This window comes from Brachyistius frenatus, unplaced genomic scaffold, assembly GCF_029030835.1.
Source record: "Brachyistius frenatus isolate BFR_SWC_R1_liver_20210118 unplaced genomic scaffold, ASM2903083v1 Contig_394, whole genome shotgun sequence".
Lineage (NCBI taxonomy): Eukaryota > Metazoa > Chordata > Actinopteri > Embiotocidae > Brachyistius > Brachyistius frenatus.
Genome location: NW_027210993.1, coordinates 136,925 through 156,858, shown reverse-complemented (window position 1 = coordinate 156,858; position 19,934 = coordinate 136,925). Strand labels below are relative to the sequence as shown.

The 19,934-nt window shown below is 43.2% G+C and overlaps 2 protein-coding genes across 3 annotated transcripts; both read right to left on the bottom strand.

Moving 5' to 3' along the window:
• Window positions 1–3,172: 3,172 nt before the first annotated feature.
• LOC138636655 (uncharacterized) lies at window positions 3,173–11,275 on the bottom strand. 2 transcript variants are annotated; one of them, XM_069724778.1, is made up of 14 exons: window positions 11,213–11,275; window positions 10,845–11,117; window positions 8,290–8,399; window positions 8,059–8,092; window positions 7,947–7,975; window positions 7,427–7,490; window positions 7,115–7,176; window positions 6,944–6,970; window positions 6,315–6,357; window positions 6,160–6,224; window positions 5,664–5,690; window positions 5,481–5,561; window positions 4,850–4,932; window positions 3,173–4,772 (listed from the first exon to the last, which is right to left on the bottom strand). In XM_069724778.1, exons 3-14 carry the CDS (start codon window positions 8,390–8,392, stop codon window positions 4,758–4,760), a joined length of 633 nt encoding a protein of 210 aa, XP_069580879.1. In that variant the 5' UTR covers window positions 8,393–8,399; window positions 10,845–11,117; window positions 11,213–11,275; the 3' UTR covers window positions 3,173–4,757. The 2 variants fall into 2 exon arrangements, with proteins under 2 accessions (XP_069580879.1, XP_069580881.1); XM_069724780.1 differs by having other exon boundaries at window positions 7,427–7,484.
• Window positions 11,276–12,004: 729 nt separating this feature from the next.
• Window positions 12,005–19,747, bottom strand: spns1 (SPNS lysolipid transporter 1, lysophospholipid). Its single transcript, XM_069724781.1, has 13 exons — window positions 19,501–19,747; window positions 17,271–17,480; window positions 16,831–16,896; window positions 16,144–16,280; window positions 15,850–16,001; window positions 15,305–15,371; window positions 15,073–15,215; window positions 14,624–14,776; window positions 14,344–14,533; window positions 14,105–14,170; window positions 13,881–13,979; window positions 13,510–13,678; window positions 12,005–12,761 (listed from the first exon to the last, which is right to left on the bottom strand). The coding sequence occupies exons 2-13, from the start codon at window positions 17,470–17,472 to the stop codon at window positions 12,691–12,693; spliced, it is 1,515 nt and encodes a 504-aa protein (XP_069580882.1). The 5' UTR covers window positions 17,473–17,480; window positions 19,501–19,747; the 3' UTR covers window positions 12,005–12,690.
• Window positions 19,748–19,934: the final 187 nt, after the last annotated feature.

Below are 19,934 nucleotides of genomic sequence, written 5' to 3'. Positions count from 1 at the left end.
CTGAATCTCCGCCCGGGACTACTCTGAAAATAAAAAATAAAAATAATAAAAGAGGGGAAATTATAGAAGAAGAATAAAAGAGGAAGCCATTAAACACTGAATGAGGCCAGACGATACTCACCAGACCAACCACTAGAGAATAGAGGTGACAGAAACACAAACTTAATTGAATTTTATCCCGGACGAGCCCCCAAATATATTATATCCCCGGAGTGGCTAGAGGAGTGGTGGGGAGCAACACGGTAAAAAGAAAAGCCAGAAAAATAAAAAGACACCAGAAAAAACTCCGTAAATTATTTACAAAGGAGATAACTTAAAGACAAATAGCCAGAGGTACTGTGAAACAAAGGATCTTCCTAATACAACAAAAAAGGAGAACTGGCAACCTCTGCTGTTAACAAACTAAACTTTAACACAAAGAAGAAGAACTTCTTCCGACTACATGGAGGAAGTGACCGACTCACCGGCTGAGTGATCGATGGTTGTCAGAGTCTGCTTAATGGAAATTAACACGTACTTTTGTTGCTAAAGTCAGTTTTATTTAGAAAGATGACTGGTACACGAATTGATTTTTTTATATCAAAATATTCAGAAATTCTGACCTATCCCTATTTCATACTGTTTATATTTCATATATTACAGGAAGTACAAGGAACTCTGTAATTTGATTTTGTTAAATGCTTTTAAAGTAATTTTAAAACACCAGGAGGCATTGAGGTGTCAATGCTTTGACTAATGATATTGGGTTGCACTTTTATTGCTCTGTTTTATAAAGGGTTTCTGTTTGTCTTCTTTTAATATATTTGTTTTATTTGTTTTTAATCTGTGATGCTGCCCGTCACAACCTACATTTAATATAAAACGTGTCTGGTCCTCATAAGTGCAGAGAGATGAGCTAATGTGCCTTTGTCTCACTCGGTTATAAAACAGGACGAGAGGCTGCAAATATTTATCGACCTGCAGGTCACTCTGAACATGATAAATAATATCTGTGGGTCGACCTTTAACACACACACACACACACACACACACACACACACACACACACACACACGCATGCACAGAGTGGACTGTAATATCAGCACCAGCAGGATGTTTGTTCTGTATCATTCAGCTCTCTTAGAAAGCAAAACAACAGAGAATTTAAAGATCCGAGTGCTTTAAAGTGTAATTACCACTGAGGGCCACTAGGGGCGGTCTCCAACAGACTCCCATTGAAAAAGCATCAAGTTCTCTCCTGAAATACAAAGTCAGTAAATGTTTCCTACAAAGTCATCATGGTGTCATTAAATAAACTCCCTCCGTCGTTGTACCTGTGCAGGAAGAACAGGAACAGGAAGAGGCCGGCTGAGATCTACAGCACCTGCACAGAAGGAGGAGGAGGATGAGGACAAGGATGAGGACAAGGAGGAGGAGGAGGACTCACCTGAACCTGAACTCTCTCCCAGCCTCAGCAGCACAGTGAGGACCAGCTGCTTGAAACAGGTAAACTCATGCACGCACACACGCACTTACAGAATATCATATTACACTCTCATAACAAACAAATGATCTCTGTCTCTTTTGGCGATACTGAGGACCAGTTGCTAGGCAACCAGGGGAGTTTCTAAAAGCACTGGTATCTCCTCTTCTGCAGAGGGGGTGAGGAGAGAGTGTGTGTGTGTATGTATGTGTGTGTGTGTGTGTGTGTGTGTGTGTGTGTGTGTGTGTGTGTGTGTGTGTGTGTGTGTGTGTGTGTGTGTGTGTGGTTATGTAAGCGTGTTGCTTCATCTCTATAAATATTTCTGATCCTGTTGGAGGGATTCGAACCGAGCCACTTCCTTTTTCACTCTCGGTGTGATTAAAAGTCTACAACCAGACGACCTCAGGCAATAAAAGTAAATGTGATAAATAGGATGCACCATTAAGACTCTGACTTCTGACCTTTGACCTCTGACGACCATGCCAACAGCAGCATGTGTTTAATCTCAAGCTCCGTGTTGAAGTTCAGTCTGAACTCTGCAGTTTCTTCTTTAACTGTTGCATCACTTCATCTCTGAGACTCTGACTCAGCAGGACGACCACTTCCTGTTTGAAAAAACACTGCGTGAGGTCGCGGTGCGGTGCAGCGACCGATCCGACCGAACACGACCATCTCTGAAAACTCTCAGTTCCCCTCCTCAAATACTGGAGAGTTCAGACTCACCTCCAGCCTCTGGAGGGCTGACAGGTGCTGCCACCTGCTGGTGGACACACGCACATCCCACCCCCCTGCAGACTGCGCGCGCGGGCACACACACACACACACACACACACACACACACACACACACACACACACACACACTGTTCAGCTTCAACAAATTCATGGTGAAGAAAATTCATGGTCATCTTATTAAAGAGTCGAGTCTTTGAGTTTAACAGATTTGCATCAGTAAAGAAACAACAGTAAAGAAGATTTACATTAAAACTCAGAATGTGTCGGGTCAAAACTAATCGGATACATAACGTGTAATAAAAACAGTCAACAACTTCCTGCAGTCTTTGTGTCTCTTTGTTGTAATTTTGTGTCTTTTAATTGAGTTCTTTAACTTTGTAACAATAAATATAAAGAATGAAGGTATTTATGTGTCTTTATTATGCAAGCAAAAGAAAATAACAGTTTTGAGAGTAAATATCTCACTGCAATTAAAATTAAGTTGGTAAGTAAAAATATATGAACTGAGAAAATTTTTTTGGTTATTTGCACTGTTCGATGAATAGTTCCAGTCACGGAAAACGCTAGCTGTTGTTTGACAAACAAAATAGTTAAGCGTTACGGAAAACGTCAGCCCGTTCCACGAAAAAAAATTGTTCTCGTCAAGGAAATCGCTAATTGTTGTTCAACAAGAAATAGTTAAAGTCACAGAAAACGCTAGTCGCTGTTCGACAAAAAAAATTGTTGCGGTAACAGAAAACACAAAACGTTATACGACAAACAAAATAGCTGCTGTTGGACAGGAAATAGCATCAGTCGTGGAAAAATATGAAGAAGGCGAATTTCCCCCGAATGTCTATTTCTGCAATAGAAGAGAAACCGTACGGTCATCAAGATGTGCCGATGAAACGACTTCACCGGAGAGTTTACGTTTGCCACCTGCTGCCGTTCTGCGTTTCCTCACACTCCAGGGAAGTACGACTCTTACAAAGTCCAGTCGGAGGTTTGGTCAAGATTTATTGTAGTCGTTAAAAAAAAACATTTCTTGTTCATACAGTTGGATTGCAGACTCTGAGACAACCGTAACCATGGCAACAACACAAATAAACTGTAAAAAATAATTTGTGAATTAAGATATTCTCAGGAGTTGTCAGTAAAATAAAAGTAAAGCTCAGACATGTCGGTCTCCACGTTTAATGTCAGACGGTGGACGAAACCGATGAGAAATAAATGAAATATATTTTTTAAAAAACAAAATTTTTCTGGCTGATCGGACGCGAAACAGTGGGAAGGATCTAAAACCAATTATTCTGGATTTTAATTTAGTGTTTCCAACCTTTAGGAATTCAAAAGAAAACTGGCCGCTGCTCGTCTCAGGTTGAATGTATCTGTAACGTTATCTTCCTTACAGCGTTAAGAGAAGCAGAAAATGGAGAATAAGTTGCTAAGAGTTTAAAGTCAAGTTCCCCTTAAGTGTCGAATCGGAAGCTAACTTTGCGTCGTAACAAGTCGGTGGATGGTAGCCAGTTCAACTAAACAGAAATTTCACAGCAAAAAAAAAAAGCAAATATTAAAAACAAAATGTCAGGAAATTAAAAAATGTAAAATGTTCGTCAGAAATCAGGCTGAAAACGGTCGTTCTGTGTCGGTCGTCCATTTCGTTCCAGAATGAAATGTCTCAACAGCTGTCGCTAATTTACACGTTCATGTTCTTCAGACGATAAATTAGGATCACTGTGATTTCCTGATGGTTCGTCTGGTGCCATCTTTAGTCCACAAAATAAAATAAAATAAAAAAAATGTAAAAGTTGGCGTGATTCGTCACCGAAAGCCCCGTTTGGAAAAGATTCATTGCTGCGTTTAAATGTAGTCGTATTCACAGCATACACAAGAAGAGTCCATATGAACGGCGCCCTCTTGTGGTATTCATCACGTCACAACTCAAAATTTTCTAGAAGCCTCGAGTTCACCAATTGTGACGTGTTTGCTGACGTTCACAGAAATGTCAGAGGTCGTGGAAGTTCATGTTTGGTTGGATGTTCAGCTAACATTGTAATTTTAGTCATATAGAGTTTGTCTTCATAACTTAGATAATAGTCTACGTCTGAGGAAAATGTTGATCTTCCCAACGACCTCATCTGTTCCCTCTTTGTATTTCCTGCATTACGTTACCGCCCCTGTTAACTTGATAAACCATTAGCCTCTGTGGCTTCTAGACGCCCTGCATGTTGCTGTTGCCTAGCTGAAGGAAACTTAAAATCAGACAGATTCTCAGGCAGCTTTTGAACTGTCTGTTTTGACTTCCTTCACAGCAGATTTGTGGAGTTTTTTTTTTTTTTTTTTTTATTCATTACGACGTGGGGAAGAAAAAATATCCTGTCATTTTAAAGAAAGTTTAAATTCTGTCCCGGTGAGTATTTTACCTCCACCTCCCTCCGTCATGTTAGTGATAAATCTGCCGTTCTAAGCGTCTGACTCGTGGTTGGTGTTTTACTTTGCGTGGAGGTGGAGGAAGAAACGTGAAGATGGAGGTTGAAATGCTCGCGGTGGTCAGGCAGTCGTCCCATCATGCACTGGGCACATCAGCTGTGGATCAGCTGAAAGAAATAAGAGACACTGAGCCGTCTGTTTGTCGTGAGGATCTTCGACGTGGCGGCGAGTTGCTTTTACTTACAGGCGGCTGATTGACGTAGTTCCCCTCGCCGTCACTGTCGCTGCTGTTACTGACGCTCTGAGACGATACTTCTGGTGTCGCCGCTGCTCGAAAAAATAAAAGTAGATGTCAAATTAACTGGAAGTGTGTACAGACTTCATCTCCCCATTTATTCCGGGACAATAAACACATTCGATTTTGACGACTAACAAACGAGGAGCCAGAAATGTGACTTCAGGGCGAACTGGCTGTTAGTTCGAACACAATTGGATCCTTCGACCACATGTTTCCACAGTTAAACAATAAAATACAGAAACTAGAAGCTAAAACAAGAATCTCCTGCTTTGTTCAGTCCAGTATGAAGAATATTTAGTTTACTGTCAAACATACGGAACAAAAGAAAAATCTCAGCATGCGAAACGGTCAATATTTTTCCGTTATTTTTGCTCCAAAAATAGATAATAAAACTTGTATTATCACATTATCTGGTACTGTTATTATACTTTTAGTTTTTTATATATATATAAAAAACTATATATATATATATATATATTCACGTGCCACCCGAACCATGTCCACATTTCTGAAAGCCTCACAAACAAACACACATCACATGATCTAAAAACCGAAAGAAACTGGACCTCGAGCTCACATTTACAGATTATCGTCTGCACGTTCAGATAGTCAGATGTGTTCTCCGAGGACTTCTCTGAGGAGCTCTCTGAGGAGCTCTCTGAAGAGGACAAGACACGAAGAAGAAGAGACGTTAACGAGTGTTCAAAAATATGCAAATTTACATTTTAGGATCAGCACGCTCATCTCATTTAAAACTCACCGATATTCTCGTAATCGTGTCGAACATCTGTGGATAAAAAAAAACAGCAGATCAGTTCACGCATTTCCATTTCCAAACATTTCTGCTGCAGGAATCTGAAAATTCGCAGCCTGTTCGGGAAACTTAACAAGTCAGAATTTCATCAAGCTGATATCAGGTGGACAATCATAGAAAAGATCTACAAGAAGTTATTTCTGCTACAGGAGGCAATAATCTAAGTTTCCTGTTGGTGTTGTTCAAGTATAAATAGCATTTAAGAGAGGATCAAATGTTTGCTTGTTTAAAAAAGTTCAAAAAGACCATTGGATCTACTAATTGTCACACGGCTGGAAAATCTGAAGTAACGAACGTAGAAAAATGTGCACACGCTGATGATAATGCATCATCCTCACGAGATTAACTGAATAACTGTGTCAGGATCTTCAGAGGGTTTTTGCTACCGAACGTTCATAAGCTGGAGGAATGAGGCTGTTTCCGAAGTCTTTCCGAACTGTACCTGAACTGGGCGTCGAGGCTCGGCTCTGATTGGTTGGAGGAGCTTCGCCTTCAGGCAACACATCTCTGCAGAAACCAGAGAAGAAGATACGATCAGATCAGAAGAAGAACCAACTGGACGAGACAGAAGTGGTCTGGGCGAAAGAGGAAACCTACATGTATTTGGGGTCGTCTGTGTCGCTCTCCAGAGATTCAGGTCCTGCAGGAAACAGCATGTCAACCGAAGGCCGCGTTCACACACAATGACATCACACAGCCAACGTTTCAAAGGCTATACCAGGTTGGTTATTGTTCTGGTTACACAAGCCCCAAGTCCGGTCCAACAACTCCGGTTTCACAACTTCGGTCCAACACATCTCCAGTCCAGTCAAACGAATCCCCAGTAAACCAAAAAATTCACAGTCAACTAACAAATACAGTCCAACAAGTCTCTTGTCCAGTGCAAGTCCCGAGCCAAAGGCCAACTAGTCCCAAATCGTTCCTGTTTTACGAGCTCCTAAAGCGTCTCGTACAAATATGAACCTTTATAAATTCATTTTTCATCATTGTTAAAGGGTCACAGATTAAAAGTTTGGAAAGCATTGCATCATGGGAAACTCAAAGATTTTAATGTTTTCTTTATCTGCATTTGCTAAAGATTTCTGAGATATGTTGAAGGACTCATCGGCCTGTTGGGATGTTTGTGATCTAGAAATATGCCTCAGTGAAATATTCCAACTGGAAAGTTAAATGTCTTCAAGATAACGACTTCTTCATTGCAGTATGAATAAGATGGGTCGTCTCACCTGGATTCTCATAACTTGGATTACTTTCTGTAGGATAGGAAAAGGATTTCTTTTGTTACCACATCAAAATCTAAAATCAAATTAAAGTCAGAGATAAACTGCAGTAAAGAATAAATTCCTGGTTAACATGGCTTATAAATCCTGTCTTAACAGGACAAAGAAGAATCTCACCAGTTTCTGTTGGCATGTAGGGTCGGAGTCTCCGCTGAGTCCCAGGATCAGCTGAATTTGGACTGAGTTTGACAAAAAAAATACATTTATATTCAATAGCCAACAGCTGACAATCGAAATCTGTCAGGGCAAAAATCTGGTCATAAAATGGCATAAAGCCATTTCTGAAGCACTGAATGTTCCATCCGACCACTTCAGGTACGGCTACGTTTCAAAGTTATTACAGGCATTACTGAGGTTTGATGAATCGTTAAGTTTTGGTAGCGATGAAGACTTCGCAGTCTTCGTAGACACACAAAATAAGCGACTCACAAAGGTGACAGCGGGATGGAGGAAGAGTGAACGGGGTTCAGGTCGTTGGTTTGCTGGGCTGCAACTCAACAGAGAGAAGACCACCTTCATCATCATCATCAACAACATTAATGACAGCATCATCAGCGTAGAGTTGAAGGTTTAATTCTTAAACCTTTATAATCACCAGCTACATAAATGACAGTATCATCAGCGTAGAGTTAAAGGTTTAATTCTTAAACCTTTATAATCACCATCTACATAAATGACAGCATCATCAGCGTAGAGTCGTTGTCACCCCAAAGAAACAAACTGACCCGACTTTTATAATAGAATATTTGTTATCTGTCTTCTGGATTTGGATACTGAAATGAAAAGTGCTGTAAATGTTGGATTTTCTTGATTGAGTCAGGAAATGTCTATGAAAAGATATTTATTTAAAACATATTGTGCTATATTTTGTTATAAGAATGTTTCAGAACAATTTTAGAGTAGACTCTTAAAGAATAACTGGAAGCCACCTCAGGTGTTTCAGACTTACATGGATGGATGACTCTGAATTGAGACGATCTGATAGAAACAAACAAAGAGACGTCAGCCAAATGGTCCAGATTTAATTTATTGTGTTCAAATATGCAGAAGAAAAGACTTACGGCGTGTATTCCTCTGAGGCTTGTCTGATGGAGACTGATGGAAGGAAGAAGAAAACATTAAAGACAGTAAAGTAAAGCCCGTGTGTGATTTGTCAGCAGCTGAAACCAGAAATCACGCAGTCCGAGTCAGACATCAGAAGTGTGAAAACCACACATGATGTGTACTTAACGACCAACCAGAGCAGAGATCAACCACGTCTTAATTTAGTTGGAGGCGACACTTCCTCTCACCCAGTGGGCCTTTGTTCCTGCAGTCCAGACAGACGACGGCCAGCAGGATGATGGCAACGAAGACAGCGGCCGACATGAGGAGGAGGATCCAGGAAACAGCCATGATTCATCTGGGGAGGAAGAGGAAGTCAGAAATTTTATTCAGTCTGTTATTACCGCAGTTGACCACAACGTGTGAAACTGACGGGGACACCAGGTGCGACTCTTTGATACCGCAATAAACTGGCTTGAGTCAGACCTGGAAGACAGGGACTACTTTGTGTCTTTAATTACAAAATCTGAGAAAGTGGAGTGCCTCAGGGCTCCATCCTGGGTCCTCTTCAGTTCAAAATCTACCTGCTGCCACTAACTCGCATGATAGAAAACAACTTAACCAGGTTAAAAAAAAAAAAAAAAAGTTTAAAACTAGTCTGAAACCAGGTTTAAAACCAAGTTTAAAAGCAGCTCACAGCCATCAGTTTGTTGATTTTGGTTCACATGTCGATGTCTTTCCCACTGACAAAAGTAAAGTGGAGTATCTGGTTGGTTTCTTGGCTGTAAAGAGTTTCAACAGCATGTGTTGTTTTCACGTTTGTGGTAGAAATCAGGAGGAATACAAAGTCTTTCAATAAGAATGATCAAAGTTGGTAAAAATGTTTTTCTGTTCCAAAACTGCCAGGAACTTGTATTTTTTTTCATTCTTTTCCGTCAGAGAAATGATGTCACAAACACATTTACATCTCGGAAGACATTTTCCTCAGCTGAAGCTGTGAACCAGATGAAGATGAGTCTTAACATCAGACCTGCTGCTCTATTTTCTTAAATAACTCGTGGTTTTGACTACTGAGCAAGAAGCTGATCTCGATCGAGAAGCGTCACACAGGAAGGAAATCACCTGACACGTGGTGCGACTGACTCTTCTTTCCTCTGCAAACCTGAACTCTCCACCGAACCATCAGCAGCCGGCTCCAAACACGGAAACACAGAAAACACCTGCACCGCCCATCACACACGCTCCCAACACGGAAACAAACACACACCTCCCATCTAATCCTCGGCTTCACAAGTTTAATATTAATTTGATGGTCTTCACAGAGATCTGAGGGATTGATTCTCCCAAGCAGCGCTGCAGCAGACAAATCCACAAAAAAAGTTTTTTTGTTAAAGTCAGCGAATTGAAATTCAAATGAAATTCAAATGTGTCACAGGCGAGGAGAGGAAGTGTGACAGGAAAAGATTAATTTTAATCGATCTTATCAAACATAGAAGAGAGCGACTCTCTTACAGAGAAATCTGATGAAAACCGAAGAGTTTTACCAGCTAAATGTCAAAATAAAAGCTCTCAGTGTGCAGAAAACTGGTGACTGTTACATGAAAACTGCAGAAAATAAGTGATTATGAGGCAATAATGACTAAATATCAGTGAAAGGATCTGTCCAGTTCATTTTACATGAAAATAAATCTTAAATGTTCCCTTTAAGTTACATTACAGGACAAAGTAACCAACATAATATATTCACACCTATTTATCGATACTTTATACCTATTACCTGAAGCTTCATTCACTTTCCAGACTGATATAAGACTCATTTAATATCTGTATTGAACACTTTGAAGGAATTTGTCCAATGAATCTGAATCTGATAGAACACAAAGTTGTTAGCATGACAACAGACGATGCTTCAAATCTGGACGTTACTGTAAATAAGCTACAGATTGTGGAAGGTGGATTTTTCACACACATGTTGAACCTGACACAGAAGATCTAAACAGTCATCACAGTTTAAATAAGAGTCACACATTCAGGATCTGAACACAGACGGTCTGTCCTTCTGTGAATCACTTAAGGCATCACCTTCACATGATTGGTGGGGACATGAAGTCAGAGTGACCTTTGAGCACCGACATTTTATCAGTTCCTCTTTGAGTCCAAGTGAACATTTGAACCAAATTTGAGGAAATTCTTCCACACCATTCCTTCGATAACGCCCTTTTAACAATGGGAAATATGTGAGGTCACAGTGACAGCCAGAGGTAACAACGGTCTTGAACTTTGGCCTTTGACCCCAGTTTATCGTTGGGACCAAGTGAATGTTTGTGCCAAATTTGAAGAACTTCCCTCGAGGCGTTCCGGAGATATCGGCTATACGAGCCTGAGACAGGCGACTTCGAATGTTGTCGGACCAGAAACGTAAAAAAAAAAAAAAAAACTTTAAATGTGGTGCAATTTTAAAAACAAAGAGCGAATAGTTTGGTTGTGGGTGAAAATCACAGAGCAAACGTAAATGTTTGACCCCCTTGTGCGCTAATATCTGTGCTGTAATTGAAAGTTCCTACTTGAATAAAATCAGTAAACTTTTAAAACTCCAGGAGGAAACAGGAAGCAGCTAAAAGGCCTGAATCCTGATGGAGGATGTTGAACTTCAGGACTCAGACCTCTGAGACCAACAAGAAACAGTTTGCGGAGGCGAGTGGAGGTTCGTCTGCTCCACGAGGCCTCGCCGGTCTGCTTCAGCATCTCCCTGAACATGCTGGGAAGAACGTGATCGAGAAGGTAAATATGACGGCGGACTCACCGGCACCTGGAGACGGACGGAGGACGGGTGGAGGACGGGAGAATTTTCAGCTGGGCTCCTCTGCAGGATCTGTTCCACACGAAGCAACTACTCCAACCAAACATCCGCCATGTCTGAGAACTTTTTCGTCAGCGACTCCCCTCCTCCGTCATCTCTTCGCCCAATCGCCTCCTCCGGCTTCACCTCCCTCCACGGAGCCCGGGCGCCTGCTCTGAGGATGGAGACGATGGGACCGTCAGCTGATCGACAGATGAGAGGAAAGACTTTAAGGGTCTGAAAACAGACAGGAAGAAGTGTTAAAAAGCTGCTGAATCAAAAAGTGAGTTCCTGACGATGCGACAAACATCTGCAGAGGTCGACTCACTCACCGGGTGACTCACCGAGAACCAGAGAAGTTCCTGCCTGAGCTGCGGTGAGCGCCGTGTGGGCCGATCAAACTTCAGTTGCAAACTGCTGCTGGAAACTGGAAAAAGGAGGGCCCGAAGCGCAGCAAAGTGTTTCACACTGATACCTTTCGACCAATCAGGAGGGAGCAGCTGCGACACCTCGGAGCGGCGCTGCTGCTGCTGCTGCAACCGTCTTCGACATCCGCCCACCTACAAACAGGAAACCACACCGAAAGGTGGGGAGGAGGGGGGGGTAGCCGAGTCCTCCTCTCCTCTTCACTCCTGTCAAAGAGTCAGAGAGCAGAGTGAGGAAGAGGAGGGAGGAAAGAGGGGCGGGAGGGCAGAGAAACCCCCCCCCCACGTGAGGACACCTGGGGAGCACAGGAGGTCATCGGTTTTCCTATTTATGTGACCCTGCAGGTCAAATAAGAGACGATAGTTTGAGTAGTTTCCCCAATAAAACGGTCAAGAATCAACCGGGTTTTTTGTAAAGCAGCAGACAATTACCATAGACTCGAATGAAAAATGTAAACTCTCGAATGTTTAAAACCATCGTTGACGATCAGTCCTAAGACGATGGGAGGTTCTGCTTTAAATTTTATTATCTTTAATTTAATAATGATTTAATAATTATCTTTAATAATATTTATCATTATTAAAGAGAATATTTTCATATTTCTTCCTCTTGGATCATTAAAAGCATCTTGAAATGTTCCCGATTGTGTCGTTGACATGTTTCGGTTCATCGAGAACGAACACACAAACACAACCATGTGACAAGTTAATTCTCATTTAATAGTTCACAAAAAGATTTGTCAAAATAATCTGAGGTTAACATTCAGTTAGTTGTTTTTTTCTTAATCCTTCTATAATAACCGTGTTGTCGATATATCTTCTGCAGAGAGGAGTAATGATAAAAGGTCGTAACTCTGATTTAAACGTTTCAGAGTGACGGAAACGTGACTCAAACCATCATAATGAAAAGAAAAAAAAAAAAAAGGCCAGAAGCTCGGATGGTTCCTGTTTGTTCTGCCGCAGCGAGGATGGCGTTCCTGAAACAAACACATGCTTCTGAGAAGGCGTCGTTAAATTCTGCTCGATATAAAACGTCTGGTTTTGGTCGGAGATGTTCGTCTTTATGTTTCCTGGATGTGAGGCTGATCCCGGATCAGCAGGTTGAAAAGATACCGATCGAAACCTCAGGGCAGCTTCGGTCGGGTCTCCGCTTCTCGTCCTCGTCATCATGTCCGCTCTGAAAACATCCCGTCAGTCTCCGCTCGAGGCACAAACAACATCTCAAGCCCAAAAATCTGTTTCCTCCAAAACAGGCATGGAAAAGTTATAAAAAGTAATGCTGACAAATCTGTAAAAATAAAGGTCCTAAAGGGTCTCTGCACGGCCGACAGTCCTAAACAGGTCGAATGAACCAACCACAGGTGGAGACAGACGTCCACCAGGTCTCAGATCAGGACACTGGACACCGGTACCCGAGTGGACCGGCCGCTCTTCGGTACGACGATGGGCTCGTCATCTGTGGACGGAGAGAAGAGGGCTGGTTTGACTTTTCGTTTTCTTACGTCCACACACTAAAACACATTACTGATGAACTGACTTCATACTTAATGAAGTTTTCTTAAATAAATTCATTTTACTTTAAAGAGTCACGTGTGGTTTCCACATTCTGTCCATCCTTTGTGTCCAAAAACGGGCTTGTCCGGGATTCATACCCGGGACTTTTTACTGGGTCGTGTCATGTCTTTTTTTTTTTTTTGTAACTATTACAATCAAAGATGTTGATTTTTCAGCAGCTTTTTTTAAAAGAACTCAGATATCATTTGCGACATGTTTTGCACTAAATTTGCATGAATTAGCTCAGATTGCACGTCCAGGAAAATGTTTATTATTTTCCCATGACAATAATCCTGCTGAACATCACAGAAATATTTCATTTGTAATTTGTTTTTCTTCGTTTTGAACCATGGGGCTCAAAGTAACGTAAACTGTCTAAAAAGTGACGTAAACTGTCGAAAAGTGATTTAGTTTTACAAAACAGAGTCTGTGACTGTAGTATTAAACACAGGCTCCATCTGCTTTAGATGTTTTTTAAATAAAAATGAATTCAACACTAAAACAAAGTTCCAGTAGTTTGGAGAAAACTCATTTAACATTTTCCTCATTCCCATCATAAGAGCACATTTCCCACAAACCCCGTCACTTCCTGTTGTTGCGGTTTGCTAGCGGCAGTTTGTTTTGATGGTGAGAGGAGAGGTGCGACTCACCTGTGGGGACGTAGTTCTCCGCCCGGTTGCGATCTCCCTCGATGAAGAGGGCGGTGGCGAGGAAGAAAGCCCCGCCCACCACGGCCACGAAGGCGCAGAGCAGCAGGGAGAGCTGCAGAGATCGAAACTGCCAGAGGAAGGAGTCAGTCTTCCTCAAAGAGTCAGAGACCTGCGAGAGAGGAGGAGGAGGAGAAGGAGGAGGAGGAGGAGGAGGAGGAGGGTTCTCTTGAAAAAATATTTTTCCTCTTTTAAAAAAAAAGACATAAATCTGAAGTGTGTGTGTGTGTGTGTGTGTGTGTGTGTGTGTGTGTGTGTGTGTGTGTGTGTGTGTGTGTGTGTGTGTGTGTGTGTGTGTGTGTGTGTGCGCGTACCACTCCGATCAGGTACGGACTTCCTGCGTCTCCCAGCAGGTGAGACACGACAATCTGAAGAGCTTCAGCAGTGGCGCGACGAGTGGGAACGACCACGTACTGAGACAGACAGGGGGACAGACATGAGGACAGACGGGAGGACAGACAGGAGGACAGACAAGGCAGTCAGTCTGTGTGTGTTCACGGAGATCTGCGATGTTCGTAAAAGAAGACGCGTGTCTCACCAGCAGGATGTCGGCCACAATGGCCCAGTTCATGGACAGGAATGTCTCCCCGAAGAAGATGAAGACCTGCAGAGACGGACGAATGACACAGAGATCTTTAACTGTCTCACAACGGACAGAGAACCAGAAAACATCAAACACGGCAAAGATCAGGAAATAAACTTCAAAACAGGCTCGTCAGAGGAATAGATCACGTTTCGGCCCCGCCCCCGTTGCCAGGCGACCGGCTGAGGACTCACGTAGGTGGCGACGGTGCTGGTCTGCGCGAACACGATGGCCAGGTAGAGGAACGGAGCGGAGAGGAGCAGGCCGGCGGCGCAGACCAGCGGGTCGGCGCGGGCCGTCCTCTTCCTCAGCTGCCGGCTCACCTGCACGCCGCTGGCCACGCCCAGCACGCCCGTGACGCAGGTGATGGCCCCGAATATCAGACTGCAGGGAGGGAGGAGAGGACACGGAGAGCGTCAAGGGCGGCTGCCTGCGTCGGGCGGAGCGGCGACATCGTCGGGTGCGTTTTGTTACCTGTCGTAGGAGGCGCAGTGGGCGTCCATGCAGGGCGGCCGCTCCCTGGTGAACACGGCCGCACGCAGCAGGAAGGTCGGCGCCCACAGCGCCAGAGAACCCGTCACGAACGCCACCGCCGTGAAGCCCAGCGTGGACAGCAGGAAGCTGCAGCTGCAGAGGAGACAGGACACGCTGCGTCATGCGACCCGATGAAGAACTATGTGATTCAGAACCATGTGACCCAGAACCATGTGACCCAGAACTATGTGATCCAGAACTATGTGACCCAGAACCATGTGACCCAGAACTATGTGATCCAGAACTATGTGACCCAGAACCATGTGACCCAGAACTATGTGATCCAGAACTATGTGACCCAGAACCATGTGACCCAGAACTATGTGACCCAGAACCATGTGACCCAGAACCATGTGACCCAGAACCATGTGACCTGGTGAAGAACCTACTTCTTGCTCAGCGCCCGCAGGTCCGTCAGCCAGCTGCTCCGCTGCATGTGCAGCTCCGGTCGAGCTTCGATGGCTCCTCGTTTGGGCTCCTGGACGACGAAGAGCAGCAGCAGCACGGCGATCAGCCCCAACCCCGGAGTCACCTGCAGGAGGAAGCACACCTGGTCAGCCTCATCTACCCGCGGGAGGAGGGGGGGGCAATCAGAGCGGAGGATCGGTCGACCACGCTCACCCGCAGCGCCCAGTGCCAGTCCTTCGCCACGTTACTGACTTGGGATCCCACGATGTATCCGAGACCGCTGACAGGAAGAGAAGACACACCGTGAGGTCAACACACTTCACATACATTTTTTGGACTTTGATTTGCTGTTTCAGCCATTTTTCAACCAAAACCAGTGAATAAAATATAAAATATTCTTAACTGGCGCTAGTGTTGACTCACATTAGCAGCTCATGTTAGCTATGATTACGAGTGAAGAAATGTTAGCAACGTAACTAACTTTTTGCTAAAATCTCATGCGAGAGATTTTAACGTTGTTATAGATGTTCTGGAAAAAAGTTATTCAGCTGGAAAAAAAATAAACTCTTTTAAAAAAAGTTAGTAATTATTAAACTTTCATTTAAATGATGTATCATGATTAGAAATAGCAAATTAATTAATGTATTTAATTCTGCGGGTAAAAGATTTTAATGGAATCAAATTATAATGAATTTGAACACTTTTATTTAACGATAAAAAATCAAAAAGTGTGGACCAGAAGGTGTTTTTAAATCTACCTGCCGACAGGAATGGCAAAATAAAAGACGGACAGCATGTTGGTCCTCTTCCCTTTGACGTAGAGGTCGGCGATGATGGTGGGAGCGATGGTGGAGTAGCTGGCCTCGCCGACGCCGACCAGCCCGCGGGTCAGCAGCAGCACCCAGAAATGCTTCAAAAAGATCAACAGTAAACCGGTTGGACAGCAGAGGGCGCTCTTACAGCTGTTTAACATAATAAAACGTCATAGTTCATCATTAATCTGCTAGCAGGAGGATACGCGGGTCGCCACGACACCGCCGACGACCTCTCACCTTTTTGGGCGTGTACGAGCTGGCGAGCGTCACCAGCGACCAGAACGTGATGCCGACGCTCATGATGAACTTCCTGTTGTACCTGTCGCCGAGGTAACCGAAGAAGGGAGCCAGGAACATGTAGCTGCAGATGAAGACTGGGAGGGAAACAAATATTCAGACATCTGAATGTTTAGATTTTTCTTCTTTTTGTATTTTTGTTCAACAAAAAAACAACTTCTTATTTTTTTTTATAAAAACAATGAAACCGTTGATTCTAATTTTTCTAATGTTATTTGTTTATATTTGCGGGTTCTATTTTCTTAGTAGATCAACAATCCAAAACATCATGAGTAACATGAAGCATGAGTTTCACGGCGCATTCAGGAGCAATTGGAAGCGTGGGAAAGTTCTGACCTCCGAGTGAGAGATTACACTGTTTGACTTCACCTGACTCGGCACCGAGCCGACCTAAAAACACATCAGAACAGAACTTTCCCACTTTCCAGCTGCTCCTTAACAAACCAGTAGCATTCAATGTGTAGGTTTATATGAATTAAAACGAGTCAGTTTTGCTTTTCTGCTCTTCTGACAGCAGGTTTCCTTTCAACCAGGAAGTAGGACGTTCCTAGATTTTACAAATTCCCATCTTCCTGAATGCACCACTAACAGGTGAGGAGGGAAGGAGGCGTCGGAGGCTCTTCTCACCTGTCTGAAGCAATCCAGACTTTTCGTCATTGATCCCAAAATAATGCTCGATGTCGGGGAGAACACCTGGAGGAGCAAACAGAGAGTCGCTTCAGTTTACGGACGGCGGTGAAGGCAGCGCCGACATGTCAGAGAGGCCTTGAAAGCACCGGAGCGCAAACTGATGAATCTCAAGATTGTCACACGAGATGATTTTATTTCTCTGTTCGGAGAAACAAAAACACGTTGGAAGACGTCGTTTCGTGGATTATTATTAATTTAAAACTGTTTAATTAAATTAGTTTATAAAAAAAGAATACAGCTTCGGTCTCATTAAAATCACACAATGAGACACGTGACGGACAGTTTGGAGGAAAAAGGACAGAAATTGTTTCCCAAAAAACTTTCCGATTGATGAAAAGAGAAGCAGCCCCGGATTGGCTGCGGTAAGCCCCGCCTACCTGCCACGGTGAACCGGTCCATGTAGTTGAGCAGGTTGATGTAGCAGAGGATGAGGACGGTGAGCAACGCCCGGACTTTGGACACCCCGCTGGGCGACTCCTCCTCCGGCGGCCGCTGACCGCCCTGATCCTCCGGACCCTCCGCCTCGCTGTCTGAGGAGAAGAGCGGCGCCGAGTCCGACGTCGGATCGCCCAGAGACATGGCAGCAGCTGTGTGTGTGTGTGTAGGGGAGGTGGGGGGGACGAGGAGAGACAGTTAGTCCAGTGAGTCCATCAGCATCATCATCATTTAAATACCAACAGTGATTTTGTTCAATATATCGAGTTACAAAGCCTGAAGTTTGGAGCAGGAAGTGACCATATTTAGACAAGCTGGGGGAGGAGCCAGCGGTGGATCTGACTGATCTGATTGGAAACCCGATGATACTATGTCCCGCCCACCGATTGCTGTAACCTGACTGCACCACAGGCCTGTCAATCAAACAGACACGCCCCCCAAAAACAGGTCTTCTTGAATCTTCTTTTCTAATGAATGAGGGATTATTTTCAGATGGACCTCCAGAAAACTAATAAGAAGGAGTGACTTTAGCTAACAACACCGAGATAACTGATGGACACATTTTATTCACTTTGGATTTGATGAGAGAAGTTGAATGGGAGTCTATGGAGCCGGAGGCTTTTTGGAGCCGACCTCTAGTGGCACTCGGTGGTATTGCAGCTTAAGACACTTCTGCATCGGACACATTTTTTAGACCTGAAAGCTACGAACACTTTTATAAACAGTCTGTGATTTGACCTCACAGCGCCTGTAAGAAGTTCTTCATCCCTGTGAATTATAGTCTGAGACTACAGATCAGATGACAGACGACTTCACTGAGAGGAGCTTCAGAGGGGAGGAAGAGAAAGAGAAAGAGAAAGAGAAAGAGAAAGAGAAAGGAAAAAGCTCGGGGAATATATGACCATGTGACCTCCAGCACGTGCTGGACTGACCTCTAAGATACTGAGGAGGAAGAGGAGCTCAAGAGAGGATCTGCTGATGTTGTTCACTTCATCCTCTTTCTTGAAAATGAAAGGGAACTTTTTGATCCACTGAAACAGGTGCGTCGCTTTTAATTTACATTTAACACGGCGTCCCAACTTTTTAGAAAACGGGGTTGAAGAAAGTGAAGACAAAAACTGTCCTAAACGGACACAAAAAGGACCAAAAGGACTCTTGGTTTTACATTAAAATCTGTTATTTCTGTTACTTTTTCTGCAGAACTTAAACTCATGTTTCAATAACTGGTTTGTAAATTAAAAGGAAATCTTTCTTTATTCATTTTTAAGTGTTGATTATTTGTTAAAGACATTATAAAAAAAAAATTGTGTTTTTATACATCATTATACATCAAGCTTTCTGCCTGTCCTCTTTAATTCAGCCAGTCAACAGAGAAAGTGCAAAGACCCTGAAACTGCATGTAGAAACCAACACCTTTGTTTTGACCTTTGACCTTTTTACAAACCCAACTCTGATAAGATATCAGATGATCAGATGATCAGATGATCAGATGCCTTGTATTTTCCTGTTACAAAAATGGCACCAGAAGATTTAAGGAGCCTTCTGGGAAAAAAAATAAAATCGGCATATAAGACTCTCTCTCTCTCGATATTTAAAAACTAAACAAAAAATGTGGAACATAGAGAAAGGTACACCACCAGAGTCCATTCAGAATTCTCAGTTTTATCTACTTAACGTTGGAATAAACATTAATGTCAGTAAAGCAAAGGCACGGAGCATTTTAAAAGATATTCTGATAAATTCGTCACAAAAAAAAAGAAAATAAAATGTGAGTTTTGTTTCAGGAGATGTTTGTATGACTTGCAGGTCGGGAGCGCCACTCCAGACTCCGTTAAGGATTCCGTCAGTTTTACGTACTTGCTTTCAGAACAACACGCTACTTTAAAAAAAAATAAAAAACTGTTAAGCTGTTAAGATTTAAAGGATGTTTGGATAAATTCGGGGAATGACCGACATGATTTAACAGCCTAATTTATTCCTGTTCGTATTCGCAGTTTAAAAAAAAAAAAAGGAATACAGTACAGAATAAAATAAAATAAAATAAACAATGGAGTTCGTACTTTGGTTTGTGTGTCTTTATGATGAACAGGCTGGTTTTTTTTATCTCGCTGCCCTGCTGACTGTAGCCGCCGCTAGCTTTGGGCTCGTTAGCCTGTTGTTGTTGTTGTTTACCTGTTGGGATGAGTCAGGCTGACGCGTCTTCCTGCTGCTGCTCCAAATCTTCTCGGTGTCACGCTCACTTATGAACGCTGGTCGAAGCCCATGCTGACGACTTCCAAGATAAATGCTCCCCGAGAACTCGGTGTTCCGCCGTGAGGGTGAAGAACACAATGTTTACTTCCCAGCACATCCGAAATGACACTCCTGCACCGGCGCCATGACACTGCTGAGCGCACTTCCGCTCCGCAGCTCACGTGACTTCCTGATTAGCAAGTCACATGACGGAAATCAGGTAATTAAAGGTACAACGTCGATATTTAAGGTCCCGTCTCGTGATTTCAGTTCGTACAACAAGAACAAGAGGTTAAAGTGAGTCACTGCAGCGTCCAGTCAGAGAAAGTTCATTAAAGTCAGCCAGTCTGTGAACAGATAGATAGAAAGTTTAT

Coding starts and splice junctions, on each gene's coding strand:
- LOC138636655 (XM_069724778.1), bottom strand. CDS start 8,392: ATGGCTGTTTCCTGGATCCTCCTCCTCATGTCGGCCGCTGTCTTCGTT. Junction 6,971..7,114: donor CTACATGCCAACAGAAACTG/GTGAGATTCTTC, acceptor CCTATCCTACAG/AAAGTAATCCAAGTTATGAG. Junction 4,933..5,480: donor GCAGACGATAATCTGTAAAT/GTGAGCTCGAGG, acceptor TTTTTCGAGCAG/CGGCGACACCAGAAGTATCG.
- spns1 (XM_069724781.1), bottom strand. CDS start 17,472: ATGTCTCTGGGCGATCCGACGTCGGACTCGGCGCCGCTCTTCTCCTCA. Junction 16,002..16,143: donor GCTCGTACACGCCCAAAAAG/GTGAGAGGTCGT, acceptor ATCTTTTTGAAG/CATTTCTGGGTGCTGCTGCT. Junction 13,679..13,880: donor GTCCGTACCTGATCGGAGTG/GTACGCGCACAC, acceptor CCTCTCTCGCAG/GTCTCTGACTCTTTGAGGAA.